Below are 24,394 nucleotides of genomic sequence, written 5' to 3'. Positions count from 1 at the left end.
ATGCCACGATCTTCGTTTTTTTAATGTTGAGTTTCAAACCAGCTTTTGCACTCTCCTCTTTCACCCTCAACAAGAGGCTCTTTAGATCCTCTTCGCTTTCTGCCATTAGGGTGGTATCATCTGCGTATCTGAGGTTGTTGATAATTCTCCCAGCAATCTTAATTCCACAAATTCTGCATTTCCAAATTATGATTCCTTCAACATCTAGCCAGCTACCCCTTGTTTTATTTAATGTCCAGCTTGGTGAAGAGTCCAGGCAAACTGGCTCATTATGTTGTGACATTTTTCTTGGAATTTCCCCACCATCGGGGTGGGGGAGCATATTGGGAGGAAAGCTAAGACAAACTCTTCTTCCTAAAATGCTAGTTTTCGTCATGCAGGGAAATCCATTTAGGAGAATTTCCAGAGGGGCAGCTTGTTAAGCCTCTAGATGCAAAAATGAAGGGGACAGCATCCATAAAAACTGGTTCGCCTTTCAGATGTCAGAGGGAGGATTCTTTGCCCTTTATGAAAGCATCTCGACAGCCAGTCTCTCCATCCACAGTGACAAGCTTATTAGGGCACAATCCTACACACGTTACGGCAGAGAAAACGCCTACAACTCCCAGCAACCCCCAGTCAGCATGGCTGGCTGGGGAATGCTGGTAGCTGTAGGCCTTCTCTCTGTCTAAACATATATAGAGGATTGCGCCCTAAGGGTGCAATCCTCTGCATGTTTAGGCACACAAAAAAGGCCTATAACTTGAAGCCGGCTATGCCGGGAATGGTAGTACTTTTTCCACCTAAACATGCCTGCTGTAGGCCTTTTCTCCATCTAAACATGCATAGAGGATCTCTCTGCATGATTAGGCACAAAAAAGGCCTATAACTCCAAACAGGCTATGCTGGGAACTGTAGTACGTTTTCCACATAAACATGCCTGCTGTAGGCCTTTTCTCCATCTAAACATGCATGGAGGATTGAGCCCGAAGGGTGCAATCCTCTCTGCCTGTTTAGGCACAATAAAGGCCTATAACTCCAAGCAGGCTATGCTGGGAATTGTAGTACTTTTCCCACCTAAACATGCCTGCTGTAGGCCTTTTCTCCGTCTAAACATGCATGGAGGATCTCTCTGCCTGTTTAGGCAGAAAAAAGGCCTATAACTCCCAGCAGGCTATGCTGGGAATTGTAGTACTTTTCCCACCTAAACATGCCTGCTGTAGGCCTTTTCTCCGTCTAAACATGCACAGAGGATCTCCCTGCCTGTTTAGGCAGAAAAAAGGCCTATAACTCCCAGCAGGCTATGCTGGGAACTGTAGTACTTTTCCCACCTAAACATGCCTGCTGTAGGCCTTTTCTCCATCTAAACATGCATGGAGGATTGAGCCCGAAGGGTGCAATCCTCTCTGCCTGTTTAGGCACAATAAAGGCCTATAACTCCAAGCAGGCTATGCTGGGAATTGTAGTACTTTCCCCACCCAAACATGCCTGCTGTAGGCCTTTTCTCCGTCTAAACATGCACAGAGGATCTCTCTGCCTGTTTAGGCAGAAAAAAGGCCTATAACTCCCAGCAGGCTATGCTGGGAACTGTAGTACTTTTCCCACCTAAACATGACTGCTGTAGGCCTTTTCTCCGTCTAAACATGCATAGAGGATCTCTCTGCCTGTTTAGGCAGAAAAAAGGCCTATAACTCCCAGCAGGCTATGCTGGGAATTGTAGTACTTTTCCCACCTAAACATGCCTGCTGTAGGCCTTTTCTCCGTCTAAACATGCATGGAGGATTGAGCCCGAAGGGTGCAATCTTCTCTGCCTGTTTAGGCACAATAAAGGCCTATAACTCCAAGCAGGCTATGCTGGGAATTGTAGTACTTTCCCCACCCAAACATGCCTGCTGTAGGCCTTTTCTCCGTCTAAACATGCATAGAAGATCTCTCTGCCTGTTTAGGCAGAAAAAAGGCCTATAACTCCCAGCAGGCTATGCTGGGAATTGTAGTCCTTTCCCCACCTAAACATGCCTGCTGTAGGCCTTTTCTCCGTCTAAACATGCACAGAGGATCTCTCTGCCTGTTTAGGCAGAAAAAAGGCCTATAACTCCCAGCAGGCTATGCTGGGAATTGTAGTACTTTTCCCACCTAAACATGCCTGCTGTAGGCCTTTTCTCCGTCTAAACATGCATGGAGGATTGAGCCCGAAGGGTGCAATCTTCTCTGCCTGTTTAGGCACAATAAAGGCCTATAACTCCAAGCAGGCTATGCTGGGAATTGTAGTACTTTCCCCACCCAAACATGCCTGCTGTAGGCCTTTTCTCCGTCTAAACATGCATAGAAGATCTCTCTGCCTGTTTAGGCAGAAAAAAGGCCTATAACTCCCAGCAGGCTATGCTGGGAATTGTAGTCCTTTCCCCACCTAAACATGCCTGCTGTAGGCCTTTTCTCCGTCTAAACATGCACAGAGGATCTCTCTGCCTGTTTAGGCAGAAAAAAGGCCTATAACTCCCAGCAGGCTATGCTGGGAACTGTAGTACTTTCCCCACCCAAACATGCCTGCTGTAGGCCTTTTCTCCGTCTAAACATGCATAGGACTGCGCCCGAAGGGTGCAATCCTCTCCGCATGTTTAGGCACACACACACACACACAAAGCCTACAACTCCAAGCAGCCTATGCTGGGAACTGTAGTACTTTCCCCACCCAAACATGGCCACGACTGCACCCTAAATGGACGTAAAAACGGGGTCCTGGGCGCCAGGGAGCCGCCCCGGCCACGCGCTTCCAAGTTGCCGCGGGAGACCTCCGCGCTTCGCCCGGCTCGCCCGCCCGCGCGCGCCCCGGCCACGCCACGCTCCTCGCGCGAGCCTCGCGGCTCCGGGCTGCCCGGGCCGAGGCGACGGCCGCCGCTTCCCCCGGCGCGCGTGTCAGCTCTGCGCCAGCCCAGCCCCCTTGGAAGGAAGCAGGGGCGCGGGCTGCCCGCGGCTGCCCTTCCGTGGGTGTCTGCGGCGGTCCCTGCGCCCTTCGGGTCTGCCTCCCTCCCTCCCTCTCTCCCCGGGCTGGCTCGGATGAAAGGCGGGGGGGGGGAGGGAGGGAGGGGAGGCAGAGCCGCGGGGGGGGGGGGATGTTGTCGGAGCCCTTTCTTACCGTAAGAGGGAGTTGGGACCCGGAGCTTTTCCAGTTAATCGCACAACAAAACTTGGCTCATCGCAATAAAAAGCAGCTCGGCTCGCTCTGCCTCCTCTGTTGACCGGCTGGGCATCTGCGCTCCACCACCTTTAGCCACCTTTGGGTAGCGCGCCGCGAGCCCAGCTCCCCAAACCACCCATGTGGACCGAGCAGCTGTTGCCACTCGGACTCTTGCTTCATTCCATCCTCGCCATCCCTTTGGCAGGTTAGTTGGATGCTTGATTTTCTGTTACTTGCAAAAAGGAGGGTGAGGGGAAGCCTGATGTGCGCTTAAGATGATGATGCGCCGTTTGGGGTCTCCTTGCGTTTTAGGAGCGGGTGCGTGGTGCAGGTATGCTTACATTTGCAAAGTCTGCGGACTTGTCAGCACACGCACACGTGCATTTATCCGTGCATGGGCGCGAAGAGCCTTCGGGATCTGTTGGGCGTGATGCAACCCAGTGCCCCGTCGAACCTGTTTAAAGATGCCCAGAGAGGGACGGTGGAGGTGGGTAGGACAATGCATTAACCAGTGGAAAACGCCCGGCGACAACACGGTTAAGTGTATTTAAAGAGGCCACCTCCCGGAGCAGGTTTCAAGCTACACCCCCCTAATTGTCACTGAATCAGGAAGAGGTAAAGCTTGTCCCGGAGTCAAACGTAGAGCATCCGATCTTCATTCTTTCGCCCAAATCAGACATTTGTGCTTATTATTATCATCATCATCATCATTATCATCATCATTATCATCATCATTATCATCATCATTATCATTATCATCATCATCATCATACAGTAGTAGGATCTCCCCCCCCCCTCCCCCCATCCAAGCAATAAGCAAGTGAGGGGCGGGTGGGAGATTCCTTGTCTTGGAAAGGACACGGCAGAAACGTCTCTTACCCCCACTGGAGTGTTTATATGGAAGCTCTAAAAAGGGTTCATGGACCCAAAAGCTGCTGTTCAGGAGGAAAACCTTTGTGTGGACATCGTTGCTGGATTTGCGTTGTTCGCCTGCGTAAGCACGCTCTTCACACGAACACACGCGGGTCGTGCGCTTCTCGGGCACCGTTTCCGTCTGACGGCCTGAGCCTGGGGAGACCTATATATGCGGGGTGTTTCGGGACTGGACAGATTAACAGTTTTTGAAAGGGGGGGGGCAATTCACTGCTTGTTTCTAGGCCCTTGAGCTGTGATCAGGACCAGAGGAAACATCTGTCCCCTCTTGCAATATAATGAAGTCCATGTGCAGCAGGCGATGTTACAGCGAACATCCGAACCTCAGCAGACCCATTTCCAAGGCTGGGAATGAATGCCTCAATGGCGGGCATGTCCTTGTGTGTGCCCAGTGCTGCAAACTGTCTATTTCTGGAGCCAGTCGGTTAGCATTTCATCTCTGGGCAGCTCACATTCCTGAGGCTGTGGAAAGTAGGAAGAACTAACAATCAGCAATCAGCAATGGCAACCGCTGAGTTGATTTTTTTATTTTGATTTTCTGTGTTTCTTCTATGTGGAACTGGACCTGTGGAGGAACTGAGCTGGCAATTCTGTTTGTTCTTTCAAGGGTACTGGTTTAAAAAGCACACCTTTCATTCTTTTCCCTCCTCTTCTTTGAAACCCGTTAAGGCACAAGGGAAGGAGGAGCTGCTCTTCGTGGCAGGTTACACAGAGAAAGTTTGGCATGTAAATAGCGTGGAGCCTGTTATCCGTGTTATCGTTTTGGAACCAATACAAAGGGCAGTTGCAGGTGTACCTTTATTGTAGATAAATTTGACAGGGTGGAGGAGATTGTGCTAATTTTTTCCAAGAGAGTATTTATGCAGCTGTGGCCAGTTGATACTTCTGTGCTTCTTCTGAAACCAAGTGCCCTTTCTAATTTGTTTTTAGAACGACTGTCCAGGTGATCTTTAGTTTCTGTGTCACTAATGTAATCTCTGTTAGGAGGGTGGTGAATTAGCTTTCCCCCTCTTATTTCCAGCATCCTTGTTTCCCTGTCTTTATCGGCGCTCCTGCACACATTTTGACATTTGATCAGGCCCATTGTTAACGTTATTTAGGAGGAGGGTAAGTTTTATTTCCCCACCCCCACCCCAGCTGATCATTGGACAACTTGGATCGGTCTTCTTTTTTTGAGAAAATAAAACTTGTACATGCTAGAAAAAAATAACAGTAGCACCAAATAGTATTACAAAAATATTCTCTCATCCCTATTGTTGACTTTCTTAATTTTCTGTTATAGAAGGTGTAACTTTAATTTTAGCGTAATGCTTTAAATGTGCATTCTTAATACCTGTTCTCAAGTGAATCAATGGGAACTCTGGAAGGGAATCTATTTGATCACTGTGAGAACCAGGTGGATTGGCAGTAATTTCATACTTGTAAAGCTGGTTTCTATTTGTTCAAGCCAGGAGCAAGATCCCTGTTGTTCAAATGAAGTACAAACACCTGATTTTTACTGTTGCGTCACTCTGAGGGCCCAGGAAGTGAGGTAGAAACTGCAACAAAAATGCATGCTTACTACTTTTTCAGTTGTGATTTGGGCTAAGCTATCCAAATCTAATATATGCGGGTATGCAAATGCATATGCAGATTGTCCCTTTTTCCTTTTAACATCTATTGCCTATATATCTTTTCCCAGAGACAGTCAACTGTAGATTATAATCAGTCTTCCTGAAATATTTTTGTGATGGCCTAATTGACAACACTTCTCTATTTTTAATCATATATCTCTGATCTGTTAAATAATAGTAACAGTTTAGTGGCAAAATCAGTTGGCCAGCGTGCTTTTCTTCTAATAGCTCAGGGTGGATTAACCCTTATCTTAACCCTAGATTGGGTTAAGCGAGAAGGAGGGAGCAATCCTGTGGCCGCAAGACAGCGGCTAGATGGCCATAGGGTATCTTGTTTTCCGGGGCGGGAACTGACCTCGGAGCCCATGCTCTGAGGTTGGTTCCCGGAGAACCGACCCCCACGCACTTCCGTGTTGCCTCCAAGGCAGCGCAGAACAGCCCCATCCTTCCCGCTTGCAAGAGGAGTGTGGAGCAGCCGAAATGGGCCATTCCCAGAGGGCATTCTGAGGCGGGGAGGACGGACATGCCTGTACGATCCAATGTGTTGTACAGCAGCTTTCCCCCTGCTCTGCCGTCGTGCAGCTCGACAGCCGCAATTGGCTTTCTAGCCGAAAATGTAGGGCAGAAGTGCAGAGGGAACGATCCCCTCCGTGCTTCTCCTGCCCTGCATGGATAGGTGGTCGTCTCCAAGTTTGGAGGTGGCCGCCTGTCTGGATAGGGTTGCGCCCTAATTTAGTCAAGGCCACTTGGTGCGCTAAATAGCTGAGCAGGACTTTGGATAGGAATCTACCGCAGCCCGCTGTGTCTATAGAAGCACTATATTTGATGTGTACCAGGATAACTTTTAACTGCTGCAAAGAACATGATGAAGCTTTTGTTCTCAGGTTATGGCTTTTGGGATATCATTCTGTTGGTGGTAATTTTAGGTCCTGGAGAGGAGCTAAAGAGCAGATCTGATCTACACTATACACGTAATGCTACAATCCAATGCAAGCATACCTGGGAGTAAGTCCAACTGAACGTAGTAGGGTGGACATCTGAACAGACATGCATAGGACTGCACTTTTAACAGTTTAACTGTTATGGCTTCCACTAAAGAATCTTGTGAACCGTAGTTTTATTGAGGGTGTTGAAAATTTCCTGCTAGAGATCCCTCATACCTTCCAGGGTTCCCCAGGTAGAGGGAATTATTCTTAAATCTTCAGTCTTTGGTGTAGATATGTCCAACCACTTCTTACCCCTCCCCTTCTACCCATATGCCTCTAACATTTTTAGTGGAGAAGCATAGAAATTTGAGCAGTAATCCTACACGCAAGCTGCATGGATAACAGTGAGCTGGGTGCAGCCATTGTATCCATGTCTTCATAGTGATGCAGAAGTGAGACAAAGCTTTCTCCTTTCATCCAACAGGAATAGTAGCCCATAGGTTCACATATGGTGTTGTCACAATCTTTCCAGAGTGTTTTAAAATCTAGTGTGTTAACAAAACACTTGAGTAACAAAGGTGGTGAGGGTACTTCTAGATGTGACAGTCTTTTCCTCCATTATGGTAATTTTTGTGGAAAGAAAAAAGATGGAAGAAGCAGCGGAAAAACATGTGAGGGTTACAAGTGGAAGATGATGCCATCTGCCCCCAGCCCCGTAACATTCCATAAGAAAACTGGGCAATTGCACAATACATGCCTCATCCAGAAGCACCCTGAATTTTCTGAGAACATTCCTTGATCTAGTCTAGTCACACATCTTGGCATTTAAGTGTAACCTGTGATGTCACACATCATGGATGATGAAAATCTGAATAATGATGAGGAAACCAATCAAATATTCAGAAGCCTAGGTGTCTCTCGCAATGCTTGCTGTCTCCGTATTTGCATAACTGCATATATGTCATTAGCATACTATGATTTATTCTATTAGCTTAAATTATCATTGTACTGTATGCTGTCAGCATTGGAAATGATAGTCTTCCAGTTTTAACAGTATATTCCTTCATGCTAATGGAATCCATTTTGTGTGTAGTACCAATAGCTTCTTGTCCTCCTCCCCCTTCCCCATACAGCATAGAGTTTTAACAGGGTTCTCCTCACCCCACCCCACCGGCCTTTTCCTATTTAATGCTATTTTTGTGAGCAATACAGCACAAGGAAAATGGAGCTCGAGGGCTCAAGATTAGGACGTTGAATAAAAACGGAAAATTTGTGCCCAGAAATCAAAGAAACGAAAGCTTCTTAGTGGGGGAAAGCTTATCTCACTCTATAGCACAGTTCAAAGCTGGAATGGAAACATGCCTTCTCTATTATACAGTCAGGGATGTACAAAAGTCACTTACCTTTTCGCGGATTGTGTTCGCGGTGGGGGGGGAGGCGCTCGGTCCCTCCCCCCGGAATCCTCGACGGGGGAGGAGGCGATCCGGTCCTCCCCCCCGGAATCCTGTCCGGCCAGCTCCGCTCCGCAGCCGGCCAGGCCCGTCCGCAGCCGAAGTTCCAGCTGCGGATGGGCTGCTGTGGACGCAAATGGCGGCCACTGTAGCGGCCGCCATTTGCGTCCAGCCAGGCAGCCGTGATAGGCTGCGTAATAGCTTACGTAAATATTTACGTAGGCTAAAACGGCGAGAAAAAAAAATTGCGTTCCCCTTTTTTTCGCTGTAATAGCCTACGTAAATATTTACGTAGACTAAAACAGCGAAAAATAGGGAACGCAAATGGCGGCTGCCGTAGCCGCCGCCATTTGCGTATGCCATTTTTTTTTTGCCCAGCCATGATAGGCTGTGTAAATACTTACATAGCCTATCACGGCAAAGATCAGGACGACAAAGGTGGCTGCAGCAGCCGGTCGAAAGACCAGCCGCTGGAGCTGCCGCCGTTGTCATCTGAAACATCCGCCCCAGGTAAGCCTCGTCCGGGGGGGATCCGTGGGGGGGGCAGGCCATTCCACCATGGATTTCGGGGGGCCGAATGCCAGTGCATTCGGCCTCACTGAAATCCGTGGCGGAATTCTCCGCCATCCCTATATACAGCAAGGGATCTGATTCTGAGGGCTTGTGTATGCGTGTATGTGTGAGGCCTGTTTCCCACAAAGTGTTTTGTACGTGGGGATACAGATACCATAGTACAAATATACACACACTTGGCTTGTTCAGATGTAGCACTAAACTATATTTAGTGTTATGAGAATGAGCGTACCTCTCACTGGGCCTGCATGCTTTCCTCCCTCCCTCCTTCTCTGGCACAACCAAAAGCTTTCACTTTCATTCTTGATTAACCACAGTTTGCTGGGTCATTTGAGCCCAGACAAGCTGAAGTTAATTTTAACTCTGTTTTTTTTTTGGAAACAAGCCAACTTTAAACCATAGTTTATGAAGCTGGCTTGTTTTCACTAATAATGGTTAAGATTAACCAAACCACAGTATAGCGTTTGGATGATACGCTGAACTGTGTTTAATCTTCTCCTCTGGCCATGCTGGAGGAGAAGATGCGAGGAGGTAGCTCGCGATCTTGGAGGAAAGCTAGGCTAATTCCTGTTATGCTAAACCGTGATTTGACATTACATCTGAATACAGCCATTTTGTCAAGTCTGAAGGGTGACAGAATTGAAAGGTAGAAAAAGCCTAAGTTTTACTTACTGTTAGGAATTCACATCCTCCCCCATGTTCAGCTCAAATATGATCAGGGTTTTGCAAGCATTTCCTCTGAGTGCTTGCAAAACCTTCAGGGCTTCTGTGTGTATTTGAAAAGAAAAGTAAAATGTTTGCAAGCCTCCTGAACATTTTGGGCACAGCATATCCATTGATTTTCAATAATCATGTTAAGAGGCTGGATGCTGGAAAACGGCTGGTATGGGGAAGCAGTGACCCCCTCCTGTATATCCCCTTGTCCCCTTCTCTCAAGGGCCACTGTTTGTCCCCAGCAGCTTTAATGCTGTCTGTTGACATTAATGAAGACTTCATGTTATGGAGAATTAAAGCGTGCGCTGCTCTAAAAATGGCTGGAACAGGTCATGAGCACTGACGGCAGTGATGGCGCTGATGATCACAGGCTTGAAAAAGCAGCCCGACCCCAGCCTATAGCGAGGGGGCCTAGCAAGAGTAGGGCGCTAGCAGAATTGAGGTGGGGAAATTTCTTGAGGTGGGCTGTGCCCACCTTCATTCTGCTCATAATAATTGGAATAGGGGTGCACAGAGTTCAAATTGCACAAAACCTCTGCTTTGAATTGTTGTTCCATCCTTACTTAATATGATGAAATATCACAGTGTTGAAAAGGGATGGATCTAGCATATCCCGCTGCAGGTTAGGAAGGCCTGTATTATTATACCTGTTTTGAGAGAGTGAGGCTTGTTTAAGCTACCCAGTGAGTTCATGCTTGAGGTTAGAATTGAACCAGGGGACTTCCTGACTGTCAACTCATTCTCAAGCCAGTCAGTGTTATTTCTGTCAAGCAGTTGTTGACTGTACCATATAGCACGTGTTTGACTGGTGAGTATGTAAAGATGTGTACCAGGGAAGCTGGGGAATATATACGTGTGATCGTTCATGGTCCTGAGCATAGGAGGGACCATGTACTGACTCATCCTCTTTCCTCCCTGCCCCCATCACTTAATTTGGTATGCATTTCTGTGGGCTGTTTGAATAACCTATCTCAGGAAAACGTTATGGTGAGCTAACATTTTTATGAAGTCCTTCTGTGGGTTATTCATAGCATTTGTAATGGAAAACGGTAATCGCGTGTGTATTCACTTCATTATTGTTGCTCATTTTCAACCTGTCGTCATCATTCATTTTTTCCATGTATCGGACCTTCTGCACATTATCCTCCTTGTCTTTTAGAGCCAGTCTTCTCAAATCAAACAACTGTGCTAGAAATGAGGAAGGGCACGGATTAACAAAGCTGTATGTGCTTTGGGGTGTGGGGTGGGGTGTTCTAGGATTCTTAGGCAATTAATTAATTCCTTTGTATTTCTTCAAAGGGTACTAACACTGCTGCTGTAGTCATTTGAACAAGTGCGGTAGCAAGCGATATTTCTTGAAGCTATCATTCATACACCCTGTATGTGTTGGCTTCTTAGTCCTCCATCCCTCTCTGAGGAGTGCTGCCGGGGAACTGAGGAAGGGCTGTTGCTCAGTAGCAGAGCACATGCTTTGCATGGGAGAAGTCCTTGGTCAATCCCTGCTATCTCCGGGTAGGACTGCGAAAAATCTGTCTGAAACCCTGGAGAGCTGCTCTGCGCAGCCGTCAGGGGGCAGGGCTAAGTAACACGGGTGATGTCAGAGGAGGGGCTTAAGACAAGAGTCACTGTGGTATACTGGATAGGAAGTCTGGCTTGGACTGGGGAGAAAACTGTTGGTATGAGATCCAGGCCCCCCCCCCGCCCCGCCCCGCCCCATTAATACAATTGCTGTGTGTGTGTCTGTGTCCTGGCTCTCAAAACACAATCCTGGTATTTATTATTTGGAAGTTCTAGATGCAGAGCAGAGTAACAACAGCATAACAGACCTTTCTGCCAGGATATCCTATTATCCTGCTGTGCAGATAACCCATTCCTGGAAGGAGGAGGATACAGGGTCTGTCCTTTTGTACATGTAGTTCTAATTGCAGTACACAGCATTATCTGTTACTGCCTGGTTCATTGGTAATCCTTCTTGGTGAAAGTTGTGAAGGCAGCATTTACTTTGAGAAAGCCAGGCTTCAGATGAAAGGTAAATCCTTGGTCTGCTCCTAGGGTGGATGCAGCAGCAAGGATCAGCTGAGAGAAACATTACTTAATCAGCAGCAATACAATTGCACAAACAGCAGCATCTTGATTATGTACTAACAAAAATGTAAAGCAGATACAAAGGCAAAGTAAGTTTTTCTTCCCAAACGTGTCTCATAATTAGACAACGTTCATTTCCTTGGTTAAACAAACAAAATCATCTAATGACCTCCCCCCACTCCCTCATTTTATCAGTGTTTCCATTCATTGCTATTTCCATTACAAATCTGTTAAGCTGAAGTCCAGTTCTGTTAGCCCTGGGGTTGTATTTGACTATACTTAGTACATCTATTTTGTAACTTGGTTGTGACCTAATTATTAATTTTACTACAAATCATTTGATTTTAGAATTATCCATATGTTAACTGTTCACATGAGTTCTTGAACAAAAGTGATTAGCTTGTCTCATTTGACAAAGGCACCTAACACCAAGTGAAATGCTTAAGTAAAAAAAAAAGTACTTTTGATTAAGTTTCTTGAACTGATGGCTACTGGCTAGTCAGTACCTCTCTCTGTAGATAAATATCTCTTGGCATTCCACCCACATGTGAAATATGTGATCATTTCTCTGACATGTCTTCAGTTTTACTTAATTACAGGAAAAATGTGGAAGCAGTATACAATTACCTCTTCCATATCTCTGTTAAGGTTCCTTACTGGCTGGTGAGTTTAGGAGCTTTCATTCGTTTCCCCTGCCAGCCTCAACTTTCCTATAGTATTTAGTTCATATCTGAACAATGTTGGTTTCAGTTCTCTAAACAGAAGTGGGACCTGCCAATAAAATGTTGCAGTGTATCCTTACCACCTTTGAAGAATGCTCTTGTTCAGGGTTCTTGCTGTATATACTACGGCAATACTATATACTGTAGTACATACTATACTATATACCACACTAACACACATTTGTATATATTTTAAGCCATAAGGAGGAGCTCAAGCAAGGGCCTTCCTTTCCTCCATCCAGTTTTTGGTTTTTCTTTTCCATCTTAATATTCCAAGGTTACTGAGGCTGTTCAGTCCTCAGTGGGGTGTTCAGGTGATTTTTGCTCATTTCGTTGTTTTTCACACACACACACACACACACACACACACTTCTGGATACCTTGGGGGTTCTCCCAAGCACACTGATACCTCCCTTTTGATTCTCAGTGGCTCCTTTTTGGCTTGTCAGCACCCACCACCTAAGTTTGCTATTGGGGGAAGTGATAATAGCTGGGTCCCAGCATTCTCGTTTTTTTTTTTTTTTTTTATCACACTCCCTCATGAATTAGGCTCCCTTTACATGCATCTCCATGGGAGCCACTTCCCTGTGGTGCAATCCAACACCTGTGGGGACTGCATGTGGGGGAATGAATGAGGCAATCACCTGGGTAGCCAGTTCCATGGATCTTTGCCACACGATTGGAATCCAGTTAGAAAGAAAGTTTCCAATTGGCTGGAAAAGACACATGTGATTGACGCTACCCACAACAAGATTGTGTCATTCATACACAGCTCCCTGCTATGGGAGATTGGTTCATAGTGAAGCAGCTCCTACATGTGTGAAGGCTACTTAGTCCCACTTGGGATTCTGTGTCAGTAACAGCTGAAGCTATGCAGATAAGAGGGGAATTGGTCATCAGTGTTACGGTTGAGCATTTTCCTCTTCTTGTTGCAGTTCTTATCCTTTCTGATTCCTTAACAGGGAATTGTTAAGTGCCAATTTCGTTGGAGGAAATACAAAATATTATAGTAATGCAGCCTTGCCACATAGGAGTTGAGCAATCCTATACGTGCTGCAGTTACTTGGGAGGAACTTCTGAGGAAACATGCATAGGACTGCAGTGTCAATTTTTAAATTGGCACTTAGGGCGCAATCCTGTGCATGCTTAGACAGAAAAAAGTCCTACAACTCCCAGAATTCCCCAGCCATCCATGGCTAGTTGGGGAATGATGGGAGTTGTAGGCCTTTTTTCTGTCTAAACATGCATAGGATCGAACCCTTAGACATTGAGTGTGAATGAAACACAACTGAACTGCAAGAAAAATCGATTTGGTTTTACATAATTCTGAGGTCCACAGTGGTAGTCGTCTTGGGCTTCGTAGACCTGCTGGGTTCAACACTGAACTCACCAATGAAGTGTACAGGATGGTGCTGGACAAATTATATCTCATCTAAGCCTTCCTCACAGATTTTTGGGAGGGTTTAGCCTGATACATCATAATACAAGTGGGGACCCATAGGGAGCAAATTGTGGTTGAAAGGGAAGAGCTGAACTAGGAGATGCATATCCCCTGTAGTCAATTAAAAAGGTAAAGGTAAAGGTGTCCCCAGCCAGTCGTGTCCGACTCTAGGGTGTGGTGCTCATCTCCATTTCTAAGCCGAAGAGCCAGCACTGTCCAAAGACGCTTCCATGGTCATGTGGCCGGCATGACTGAACACCGAAGTGCACGGAACGCTGTTACCTTTCCCGCCGAAGCGGTGCCTATTTATCTACTTGCAATTTCTAGCTTTCTTACTGCTAGGTTGGCAGAAGCTGGGACTGAAGACGGGAGCTCCGTCACGTGGCACTCTGGTCTCAAACTGCTTCCAGTCTGCAGTTCAGCGTCTTAACCACTAAGCCACCACGGCCCCCTATAGTAGTCCATCACCCCTCCCTTACTGTGGTCCTTCAGTCTTTCCCCTCCATCTCACAGCAGGGGTAGGCAATGTGGTACCCTCCAGAAGTTTTGGACTATAACCATTAGTCCCCTATAAGCCTCGGTTAACCTGGCCAATGAACAGGGATTGTGGGAGTTATAGTCCAAAGCATCTGGAGTGTACCAGGTTGTCTATCCCTGTACTACAGAAACATTTCACTCCTCTAAATTGGCTATTTGTTACAACATCACTGCGGGCAAACATAGCAACTATTTGGCGTTGCGACATCATGTTAACAATATTTATCCCTTATTGGTTGGAATCATGAAAAAAGAAGCAGCCCTGGTGGAAGATAAAAGTAGTCCCAGAGGGGAAGCAAAAAGGTACAACAGAGGTAGGCATTTGGAGGGCTCTCGTGGAACAATCTGGGCTCCCCAAACCATCCCCTTTGCTTTGAAAATATTTCCCCATGAACATTCAGCACAGCACCATGGCTTGCACCTACATGCTGTTCTCTGGTGCCAACAGTTGAAGGCAACTGTTATGGCGCATATTTCAGCAAAGGAATACTTTCTCGTACATGTACAGGCAGGAGCTCTGGTGGCAGAGGAGGAGGTAGGATCAGCAGGTGGCTAATGGAGTCTAAAACTTTTCTTTTGGTGATGGGGAATAGGGTGCGTGTGTGTGGATAGGATGAGTAGAGCAATCCTGTGTAGGTCTACTCAGAAGTAATTCCCATTGAGTTCCGTGTGAGCGTGCATAGGATTTCAGTCTAAATGTGTATTTTTTTGTGCTTCTGTGGACTCAAATACATTGACTGGGTTTGGAGTTCAGACCCGTCTTCTGCTTATACTCAGCTTCTTGGGTGAATTACTTTCTTCTGAGTAGCCAGGTCTTCATGGCAGCCATTATGTGACTAGCCACATCCTTTGTGGGAGTCATTTTGTGGTGGTGCCCACAACAGTTTCTCAAATTCCCAAATGTGCCTATTGGCCCAAAAGGGTTGGGGACCGCTGCGATTTAGGAAGTGATGTGCTTACGTAGGGATAGATATTGATGAGATGGAGGAAGAAGAGCTAGGCATGATGGTAGATTAGTGATTTCCCAGAAACGTAAAAAAAAAAATTTTTCATTCTCAGGCTTACACTTATTTCAATAGTAAAAATAAACAAAGCCCCCCAACAAACATTTAATGCCCAAGGTAAAAATTTAGAAGAACTTTGGCTACAAATAAGCACTGGAACATTGGTTTCTAGTGCAATCTTATGCATGTCTACTCAGAAGTAAGTCCAGGGGGATTTACTCCCAGGACAGTGTGCATATTATACACTGTATAGGTTTGTAGCCTTAATGGTACAACTACTAATTCCCTGTGATAATTAGTGGGGAGAGCTCTATGGGCACTTTGAAGTTTGGGCAGGATTCGTTTTGTTTTTTTGGTAGTTCTTCTCATGAAAAGCTCCTTTCATATTATTCATGGCTTCCTGAACTGTATTGTCTGATCTCTGCCAACTGTGTTGGCAGGGGAGGGGTGGTGGTGAAAGATGAAAACAGGTGGAATTGAAGTTACCTGGCCTTCTTGCAGTCTCATGAAGCCTGGCTGAGAGTGTATAGATTAGGGCTGTGCACAGTCCCCCGGCTCCTCTTTGGATGACGCTTTGGATCTTCTGAAGCGGCCCCACTCTGCTTTGGATTGATTCAGACCCGCTCCACTTTGACTTGGTTCTGGATCTGAAGCAAGATTCGAACATCCGAATCATTCGTTTTCTGGCGTTTTCCCATTGACTTGCATGGGAAAATACAAATGGCCATAACTTTTTCAGTTTGTATTATACAGACATGAAGTTTGGGGACCTCTCTCAGTTCCCTGGGAGGGGTGTCCACCTGCCAAATTTTGGGCAATTTGGCCTAGTAGTTTTTGTGCTAGGCGCAGGTGAAATTTGATTTTTTTCAAGGAAATCTCCCAAAGCAAAGAGCTATAACTTTTCACGGCCTGTATGGAAGTGCATGAAAGTTTGGGAATGCACAGCCGCCCTGGAGGGCATCTCACATGCCAAATCTCAGACAGTTTGGCCCACTAGTTTTTGTGCAAGGTGCAGGTAAAATGCGCTGTTCTGAGAAATTCAAACCAAAGATCATAAAGGGATAATCAGGTTAGGTGTTGAAGTGGTGAGGAGGCTACTATCCCTAAACTCTGTAGGTTTCTTTGAAGTACAAATAGTTCTACTTTCATATTGTACTACATTGAGTTGAATGAAGAGCAACAACAGTTGTCTGCAGGATTAGCAGAGGCAGGAAACAACGCAGTAACCCTGCCAGGAGGGCACAGCAGCACCTCACCTACCTCCGTCCCTGCCAAGTCCCCCAAGATGCCTCATATTGGGCTTGCTTGCTTTGCAACACACAGTGTAGTATTATAATATTTAAATAATATCTGTTAATGTATGTAGCCCTTAGCCCACTGGTTTTGGAAATCTGGATTGTGTGTACTCCTTTGACACACACTGATTGCTTGTCCACACAACACAAGCATGCACACACACAAATCAAAGAAAAGCAAACACTAAACTACAAGCGGAGGGGGACTATAATCCTAACAGAGGAGAAAGGGTGTTTGTTTTTTGTCTTTTAGGGAAAAGAGATAAAAAATGGGAAGGGAAGGAATACAGGAATTGAGAAGGGGAGGTGGAGGGGAGCCAAGAACAAGGAAAGTAAAGATCGATCGATCCATCGATCTATCTATCTATCTGTCTATCTATCTATCTATCTAATATCTAGACAGAATCAAAGTAAGGACAAACTAATGGCTGAGAGAGAATTGAAAAGGTGTGTGTGTGTGTGTGGGGGGGGGAAGGATAAGCAACTACAGTGAAATGTTCTGGATTTTTAAATGAACAAACAACAAGAAGATCAGTAAACCTATTACAGAAGGCTGGGGTGGGGAGACACTAACATAGCTGTCATAGCACAGGCTTTCTTCTCGGCTTCGTTCTGCCAAAGGAGAGTGGGAAGGGTTATGGCTTCCTCTGCCATGCCTGGCAGAGACTGACGCAATTGCTCTTGGTGGTTGCAGCAGAGGCAGGATAAGACTGGAGCCAAGAGATAAATGCCATGGAGCTTCCCTCTCGGCTCCTGTCCCATCCTGCTGCCTCCACTGCATCACTGCACACAGTGGCAGGCTGGCAGCTCATTGGGGCAGTGGGATGCTGCTCAGTTATCAGGCGGTTTGCATGCCCCAATGAATCGTCTTGTGTATCCCCTGGGGTATGTGCACCCCACTTTGGAGACCACTGCTCTAGCCAAATAACGTTCAGACAGTCCTCTACTCTCCAGTAACACAACCTCTCTCATAATGAGCAAACAGAGGCTGACTCACAGCAAAGCTCACTCCCTCTTCTGCCTCCTCTCCTCTCCTCTCCTCTCCCCTTCCCCCCTCCCTCCTTGTCTTCTGTCCTTCCCAGTGGCCGGATCTCTCTCAAATTGATACATCTGCCCTGAATTTTCACAAGCTGATACATTTTGGAGACAGCCTGTCTGGGCTGCTCAGAAAGCATAAGAAGAGCTCCGAATATATGAGGCAGAGCAAGGCGCCTCATAGGTGACCCGCTTCGGTTTGGGGTGCTGTTCTGATCTCTTTCATAGCAAGATGAGGCACCTCCGAATCAGCCCACTTTCCCTCGTTATTTGGGCTTCGGACTGAAGTTGTGCACAGCCCTAGTACAGATGGTACAGGCCAGGCGTTGGCATGTGGTGCCCTTGGGCACCTGCTGAGGGCTCATCTCCATGGCAGGGCCCGGTGCTGTGCTAATGATTGCCTGGGGTTTTCTGTGCTAGGAGGCTTGGAGTTGCCATTTAAATTTGCCACAATGCCCTGGAAGGAAGCTTATTCAGGGCCACTGTGGAAAATTAAAATGATGGCTCCAAGCTGCCCACCACTGTCGCATTCAGTAAACCAACCAGGGCCAACCTCCATAGGAGAGGGGCCACTGGAATACTTTGCCGAAGGTCCTCTCAAACTTGATTCTGGTACAGGCAATAGCAAAATAAATTTGATGGTTGGAGTGGGCGGTCCTAATTTCATTCCAGCTGTGCCTGCAGGTTAGACTTCAGAACATGAAGGTAGGAAGAAAGGAAAGGAACTGGGAGGAGTGTTTACAAAAGAGATTTTGCAACTTCCATTATAATAAGTAAGTTATGATGTGAGACTAGAGACCCTAATTGAGTAGTAACTTTCATCTTGTGTCACATATCACACTTGCTTGGCACTGACACGAAGAAGTGTAATGGGGCAGTAAGACGAGCAAGTCTACAGTTCCTTAATTTTTTTTAAAAAAATCCTTCTAGGAAACTTCTGTTGTAATCTGATTGCTTCTGACACCCCCTTGGCTTACTACTGGTGCAACAGTTTTAGAGGAAGGAAGGAAATATTGCAAAAGGAGAATCAAGAGTATATTTCATGTGGAGTAACGTGACATTTTTCTGGCACTGTACACTTTTTAAGTTGGTTCTAGATTAACATCTTATGTAGCTTCTTTGCTAAATGAAATCAGCTTTATTCTCAAAAGGTCATAATGCAAACCAGTGAGTAGAAGCAATAAACCCTTCAGCTTGTGCTCCAGTCCCCCCCCCCCCGGCCCTTCTTCCAGTCATTGCTGCTAGTTATTTGTTGCATTTATTTCTTACACTTGTACCCCACCCTCAAGTGAAGTTTTATCCTTGCAACAGTCCTGTGAAGTGGGAGAGAGAGGGGGTGGGCGCTTGGCCACCCAGTGAGCTTCAGATTACAACTGAGTGGGAATGTGAATTTGGTTTTTCCGCATGCAATTTATCCAATCTGCCACCCTGTCTGTTTAGGTTTTCAATCTGTTCAATCTTCCCTGTGCATTGCTGCTTGTTTCCTGTGCAGAGTGCAAGTTCTTTAGGATCCCTTTCCCAGTTTGGTGTTGTTGTTTTTAAGAAAGGCGAAGAAGGACTTAAGATTCCACCAAAATTACATATTCATAAGTTCAGGAAGAATAGACAAGCTGTGGCAAAACTGCATAATTGGAACTTCGTCTAAGACAAAATTACCATAGCTGCCCAGATGATGTAATGTTAGTACAAAAGTACCCAGGACTACTATCCTCTTCAGCACTCTTACTGGCTCTAATGCCACCTAAACTTAAGTGTGCCAATTCCCTATGCTTGTGAACTTCACCCCAGAAATAGTTGTCAATTTAAGGGCCAAACCACACACAATGCTACATGCAGCACTCACTGCTGCATTTTTAAAATAATAATAATAATAATAATAATAATAATAATAATTGCAGGCGAGGTGGTGGTGAGAGATTTTTGTTAGGACTGCAGCACTTGGGAAGGGGATCATTCTCCCACTGTGGCTCTGAGAAAAATCATCTCTCCTGTGGCTACTAGTTTCCTTCCAGGGACTAATAGTAGCCATGGGAGGGTGTCAGTTTTGTTGGGGCTATTGTGGGAGAGGAAAGGATTAGCCACCTTCCCTATGCACCATGGTTCTAAAGAATGCCCCCCCCCCCCGAGTGCTGTGGGAAACCCTCCATTGGGCAGATTTTGGGGCAGCATGGAAGGCTGCAGGGAGTAGAGAGAGAGAAAACCCGTCACACTAGCAGACGTCCGCTAGCACAATGTTGGATCTAACCCTTAGAGTCCTCTATAAATGTGGCCAAGGAGCAATAACCCCATCTCTGCTTTTCCATCAACCATCTATCCCTCCACCTCAATTCTGTCTGCCATTTCTCCAGCTTAGTTTTCTAACCTGTATCTGCTGCTTGATCTGCTGTCTTCGATAACAATCTAATACATTTATTGAATGAAAGGTTTGAAATGCGTCAGTTTTCTTCCAATAAAGTGTGCTTTATTGCAACAATTTGTTTGTTGGTTCCTTCCACAGAAGGGAAAGGGAAAAGAAATGCCCTTCATGACTACAGAAAGACAGCTGATATCTCATTGATGAGAATAGACAAGACACTGAAAGTGAAAACTAAGCTGCTAAACACGACGGAACAGTGTGCCAAGAGATGCAACAGAAATAAAGGCCTTTCATTCTCATGCAAGTAAGCAATGTTTTAATTTGCTTTTAGTATTACCAAAGGACTAGACTAGTGTAAGCGACATGAGATTTAACTGACAAGCTTCCATTGCGTGTGGAAATGGTGCTTTTTTGAAGAGCATTTGTGCAAGGCTAGGTTTAAGTTGGCTGACTGAGTTGATGCTGGTTTTATTAGAAGTATAGTTCACATGACTTTGGGCCTCTTTGGATATTATTGTTCTCCCTGGGAGGTGGTGGTGGTGGAAGAATTGCATGAACCCAGGTCTTGCTACTGATCTTTTCTGAAAGCAGACCTAGGAATGGGTGAGTGGTGGGGATAACCTCTGAACAGATCCATTGATGTGATTTAGTCGTCTTGTTTTATTGGTTTTATCTGTGTTTATGATTAAAGCTGTGAGCAAATGGCCTCTCAAAATTCTCCAGCCTGTTTGTGGGCAGAGAAATTGGGGGGACAATTTCCCCGAATGTCTCCTAGGGGAGGAGAAATTCTCCAACAGTTTCTCACAGATAGGGCTCACTGTTGGCAGGGGTTGTAGCACAGCTTATTTCTTTTTTCCTAAGGGTTTTTGGTTTATTGCACCGCTCCTGCAAGTGGCAACAGGATCAATTATGTTGAGGCTTCCATGTCTCTGAGACAGAATTTTGAATTTCTGTTGATTTTTGAGCTTACTTAATCACTGCAAGGTGGCTGAGGGCACTGTGTGTGTTTTCTATCTGTATTACACATCTTTCCATTGCCCTGTAGCCTCCCAGGCCACCTGCCATTCCTGAAGTAAAAAGCCCAATCAGAGGAATTACCTCATGATGTCTTCCCCATCATGGGAAGGGTGGGAAGCTGAGGAGGCTACGGGTTGCCAGGGAGATCACTGTATAATGAAAGACAGGACAATTACGCACACTTCTCAGCCACCTCATAAGTAGGATGCAGACAAACTGGAGAGGGTTCAGAGGAGGGCAACAAAGATGATCAGGGGACTGGAAACAAAGCCCTATGAAGAGAGACTGAAAGAACTGGGCATGTTTAGCCTTGAGAAGAGAAGACTGAGGGGAGATAGGATAGCGCTCTTCAAGTACTTGAAAGGTTGTCACAGAGAAGAAGGCCAGGATCTCTTCTTGATCATCCCAGAGTGCAGGACACGGAATCATGGGCTGAAGTTACAGGAAGCCAGATTCCGGCTGAACATCAGGAAAAACTTCCTGACTGTAAGAGCAATACGACAATGGAACCAATTACCTGGGGAGGTGGTGGACTCTCCCACACTGGAGGCCTTCAAGATGAGGCTGGACAGCCATTTGTTAGGGATGCTCTGACTTGGATTCCTGCATTGAGCAGGGGGTTGGACTCGATGGCCTTGTAGGCCCCTTCCAACCCTACTGTTCCATGATTCTATGATTCTATAAGTAAAAGAAGGACCAGAACCCCAAATCCAATCCATGAGAATTTAGCCAAAATTTCTTCGCCTTTGAATTTCTTTTGGAAAGCAATTTCTTTTCTATCAAATTGAATGAGAATGGTTGAAAGAGATGTGGCAGAAATTTTCAGCACAGCACTACTTATGGTATTTTTATTACTTTACTGTACACTGTTTTGGTTTGAACTTGCTTGGGCGGCGGAGGCTCTACAAATATTATAAAAATGAGATGATCCTTTCAGACGTTGGCAGATAACATGGTATCGAAAAGTACTGGGTAGATGCAGAGCATCTATTTGATGGGTGCTGGTGGCCAGCGACTTGGAAAATATGGAACTGGAACAAGTGTCAGTGGCCAAAAATGGATGTTCAGTGTTTCCAAGAAAGAAGTACTTTCAGGCAACTGCCCATACCAGTTCCATGTGTATGTATTTTTATTAACTTAGGCAGTTTTTTGTAGCATGTAAATTGGCTTTAATGATGGCTGCATGTTCTTTTCATATCAGCGCTGCTGATACTTTGTCTGCCTATAGCGGTAGATATCCTATATTCCCCTGTGGAACAAAAAAGACTTCCTTTCATTCTGGACTGGGTCCAAATTTTTTCTCTGGCTTGCATTGTTCTATGGCATCAAAACCAACTGGAAAAGGGGAGGGGATGGGGACTGACTCAGAGAGGATGCAAATGAGGCTTCAAATATTTTTTTGTGAGTGAGAATATGGAGCTGTAGATAGACCTTGAACCTGGAAATGCTGAATACGGTGGCAATTTAATACTGATCATGATGCAGCATGTCATATAATACATTATATGCCTACTCTGGGAGAGATGGCACCTCCTAAGACCGAAATTCTTGCACATACGAGCTTCAGTTTCAAGACGATGTAGGTCATTAGAGCTGCTGGCTGCAAACCTAAACATCCATATGTCTGAACTGGCTCCACAAATGGGGTGACTTAGCTTCCAAGGCATAGTATGAACTACCTCTTTCTGAGAAAGCAGTTAAAACATTTACAACATTTAAAATGGGAAAACAACGATTAAACTAGGCGGTTCGATCAATCAGGAAAGGCCTAAGTGAAGTGAGGGGACTTCAACTGGAGAGTAACACATGCCAGAGTTAGCACCTCCCGAATACCAGGGGCGAGGGCATTCTACAAGGTAGGCACTGTCACAGAAAACGCCCACTTCTGGTTTGCTGGCATATGGCATTTTGCATGTCATGGTACAACCAGCAGGGCCTTTTCTGATGATCTGGGTGATTGCATGGGACTATAGCAGGGAAGGTGTTCTGCCAGGTAATCTGGTGCCTAGTAAGGAGTAAAATTCTTCACTTTGTACTAGGGGTGTACAGGGACCCCCCGACCTGCCTCGGGGACCGCTTCGGGGCTTCCAAGATGGGCTCGATCCGCTTCAGGTCCCATCTGATCTGCTTCGGATTCCAGGCCCGAAATGGGATTTGGATGGCCGAATTGGCTCCCCCCCCCGGATGACCCTGCTGGGCCACGCGAGCCCCCTGCTTCTTACCTGGACCTCTGGGAGGTGCGCTGTCAGCCTCTTCGAGGGTGACGCCATTACATTTTAAAATGGCAACTTCCTCCATTTCCAGAAATTGGATCCTGAGCAAATGGCAGCTGTAAGTTGATCATGTACACAACGTTATGGGTGTTTACGCCTTACAGCCACCATTTGCACAGGATTCAATTTACAGAAATAGAGGAAGTCTCAATGGCACCTCCCTCGAAGAGGCTGCTGGTGCACAACCTGAGGGTCCAGGTAAGGAGTATGGGGCTCAGACGGCTGGGCAGTGGGGGTGGCTGGGAGGTGGACATGGCTGGGCTTCCAAATTGCTCCAGAGCACTTTGGAGCAAACTGAGCTGCTTTGGGCTGCTCCAGGCTGATCCTGACCCGCTTTGGATGTGGCCTGAAGTACCCTGCTTCATCATCTCGGTATTCGGCTCTGGAGCTGAAGCGCTGCACAGCCCCACTTCACACAGTAAATTACATTTCTAATCGATGTCCTTTCATATTTAAAGCCCATTAACAATGATTCCTAAATTCTCATCTCTGATCTAGTCTGCTGTTTAAGCCTCTGGTTTAAAAAAAGTGTACAGTTTGCACTTGAAAAACAAACCTAACAAACATTGGTGATAAGCATATAATGGCTGTGTGTGTCATTCAGCAGTGAAGGTCTGACTTTACAGTGGGCCTGTAAATGAAGAGTGGCTTGTGGCTTCTTCAGCTGTCATTGGTTTAGCTGCCTTGATGTCACAGAGGGCCTGGGTAACATGGGTACAAGCAGCTAAATACCAAGAAAGACTTGAGAGACTTGAGTTTTGTAAGATCCATTGTAAGATCCATGAGCAATGTTTATTACATTGCTTTTAGCTTTGTAAGTATTGATCTTCCATGCATGTGATAGGTAAAAATTGCTTGAGCCATTTGAAGCTTTTTAGTGGAAACAGAGAACACATATGGCTGATTGTATGATTGTATTTGCAGGTTTAGAAATCTCTCTTTTACAGTGAAGGGGAGGCTGAGATTCTCAAATTTTCCAGGGATGTGACAGATTTCGGGCTAGAAACTAGAAATTGTTGTTTGTGGTGCAGTTGATGTTAATTTCCTTCATATACACATTACTGGATCTAGATAAAATTGTTGGTCACACTGAGGTCATGTCATTCTGCAGGAGAAAACTGAGAGAAGATAGTAGGATTTTACCAGTTTGTGGTAACACTTTCTACTCCCACGCAGTTTACCCTTATTGCACAGCTGAAAATCTATTTGCGTTCCACGTAATTGTTGCTGAAATCGGACTCAAAATTCTGAATGATTTATCAGTG

General features: G+C 45.9%; 1 protein-coding gene across 1 annotated transcript in view; it reads left to right on the top strand.

Moving 5' to 3' along the window:
- The first annotated feature begins 2,966 nt into the window (after positions 1–2,966).
- Positions 2,967–24,394, top strand: part of HGF (hepatocyte growth factor) — a 67,149-nt gene continuing 45,721 nt past the window's right edge. Inside the window, exons 1-2 of the mRNA XM_084811087.1 lie at positions 2,967–3,359; positions 19,981–20,143. Coding sequence (XP_084667213.1) covers positions 3,293–3,359; positions 19,981–20,143 — 230 coding nt within the window. The 5' untranslated portion in view covers positions 2,967–3,292. The remainder of the gene's footprint in view (positions 3,360–19,980; positions 20,144–24,394) is intronic.

Source organism: Heloderma suspectum, chromosome 7 (assembly GCF_057233095.1).
Source record: "Heloderma suspectum isolate Gila_16-S chromosome 7, 16-S_ref, whole genome shotgun sequence".
NCBI classification, from domain to species: domain Eukaryota; kingdom Metazoa; phylum Chordata; class Lepidosauria; order Squamata; family Helodermatidae; genus Heloderma; species Heloderma suspectum.
This window is presented reverse-complemented; position numbering and strand designations above follow the sequence as displayed.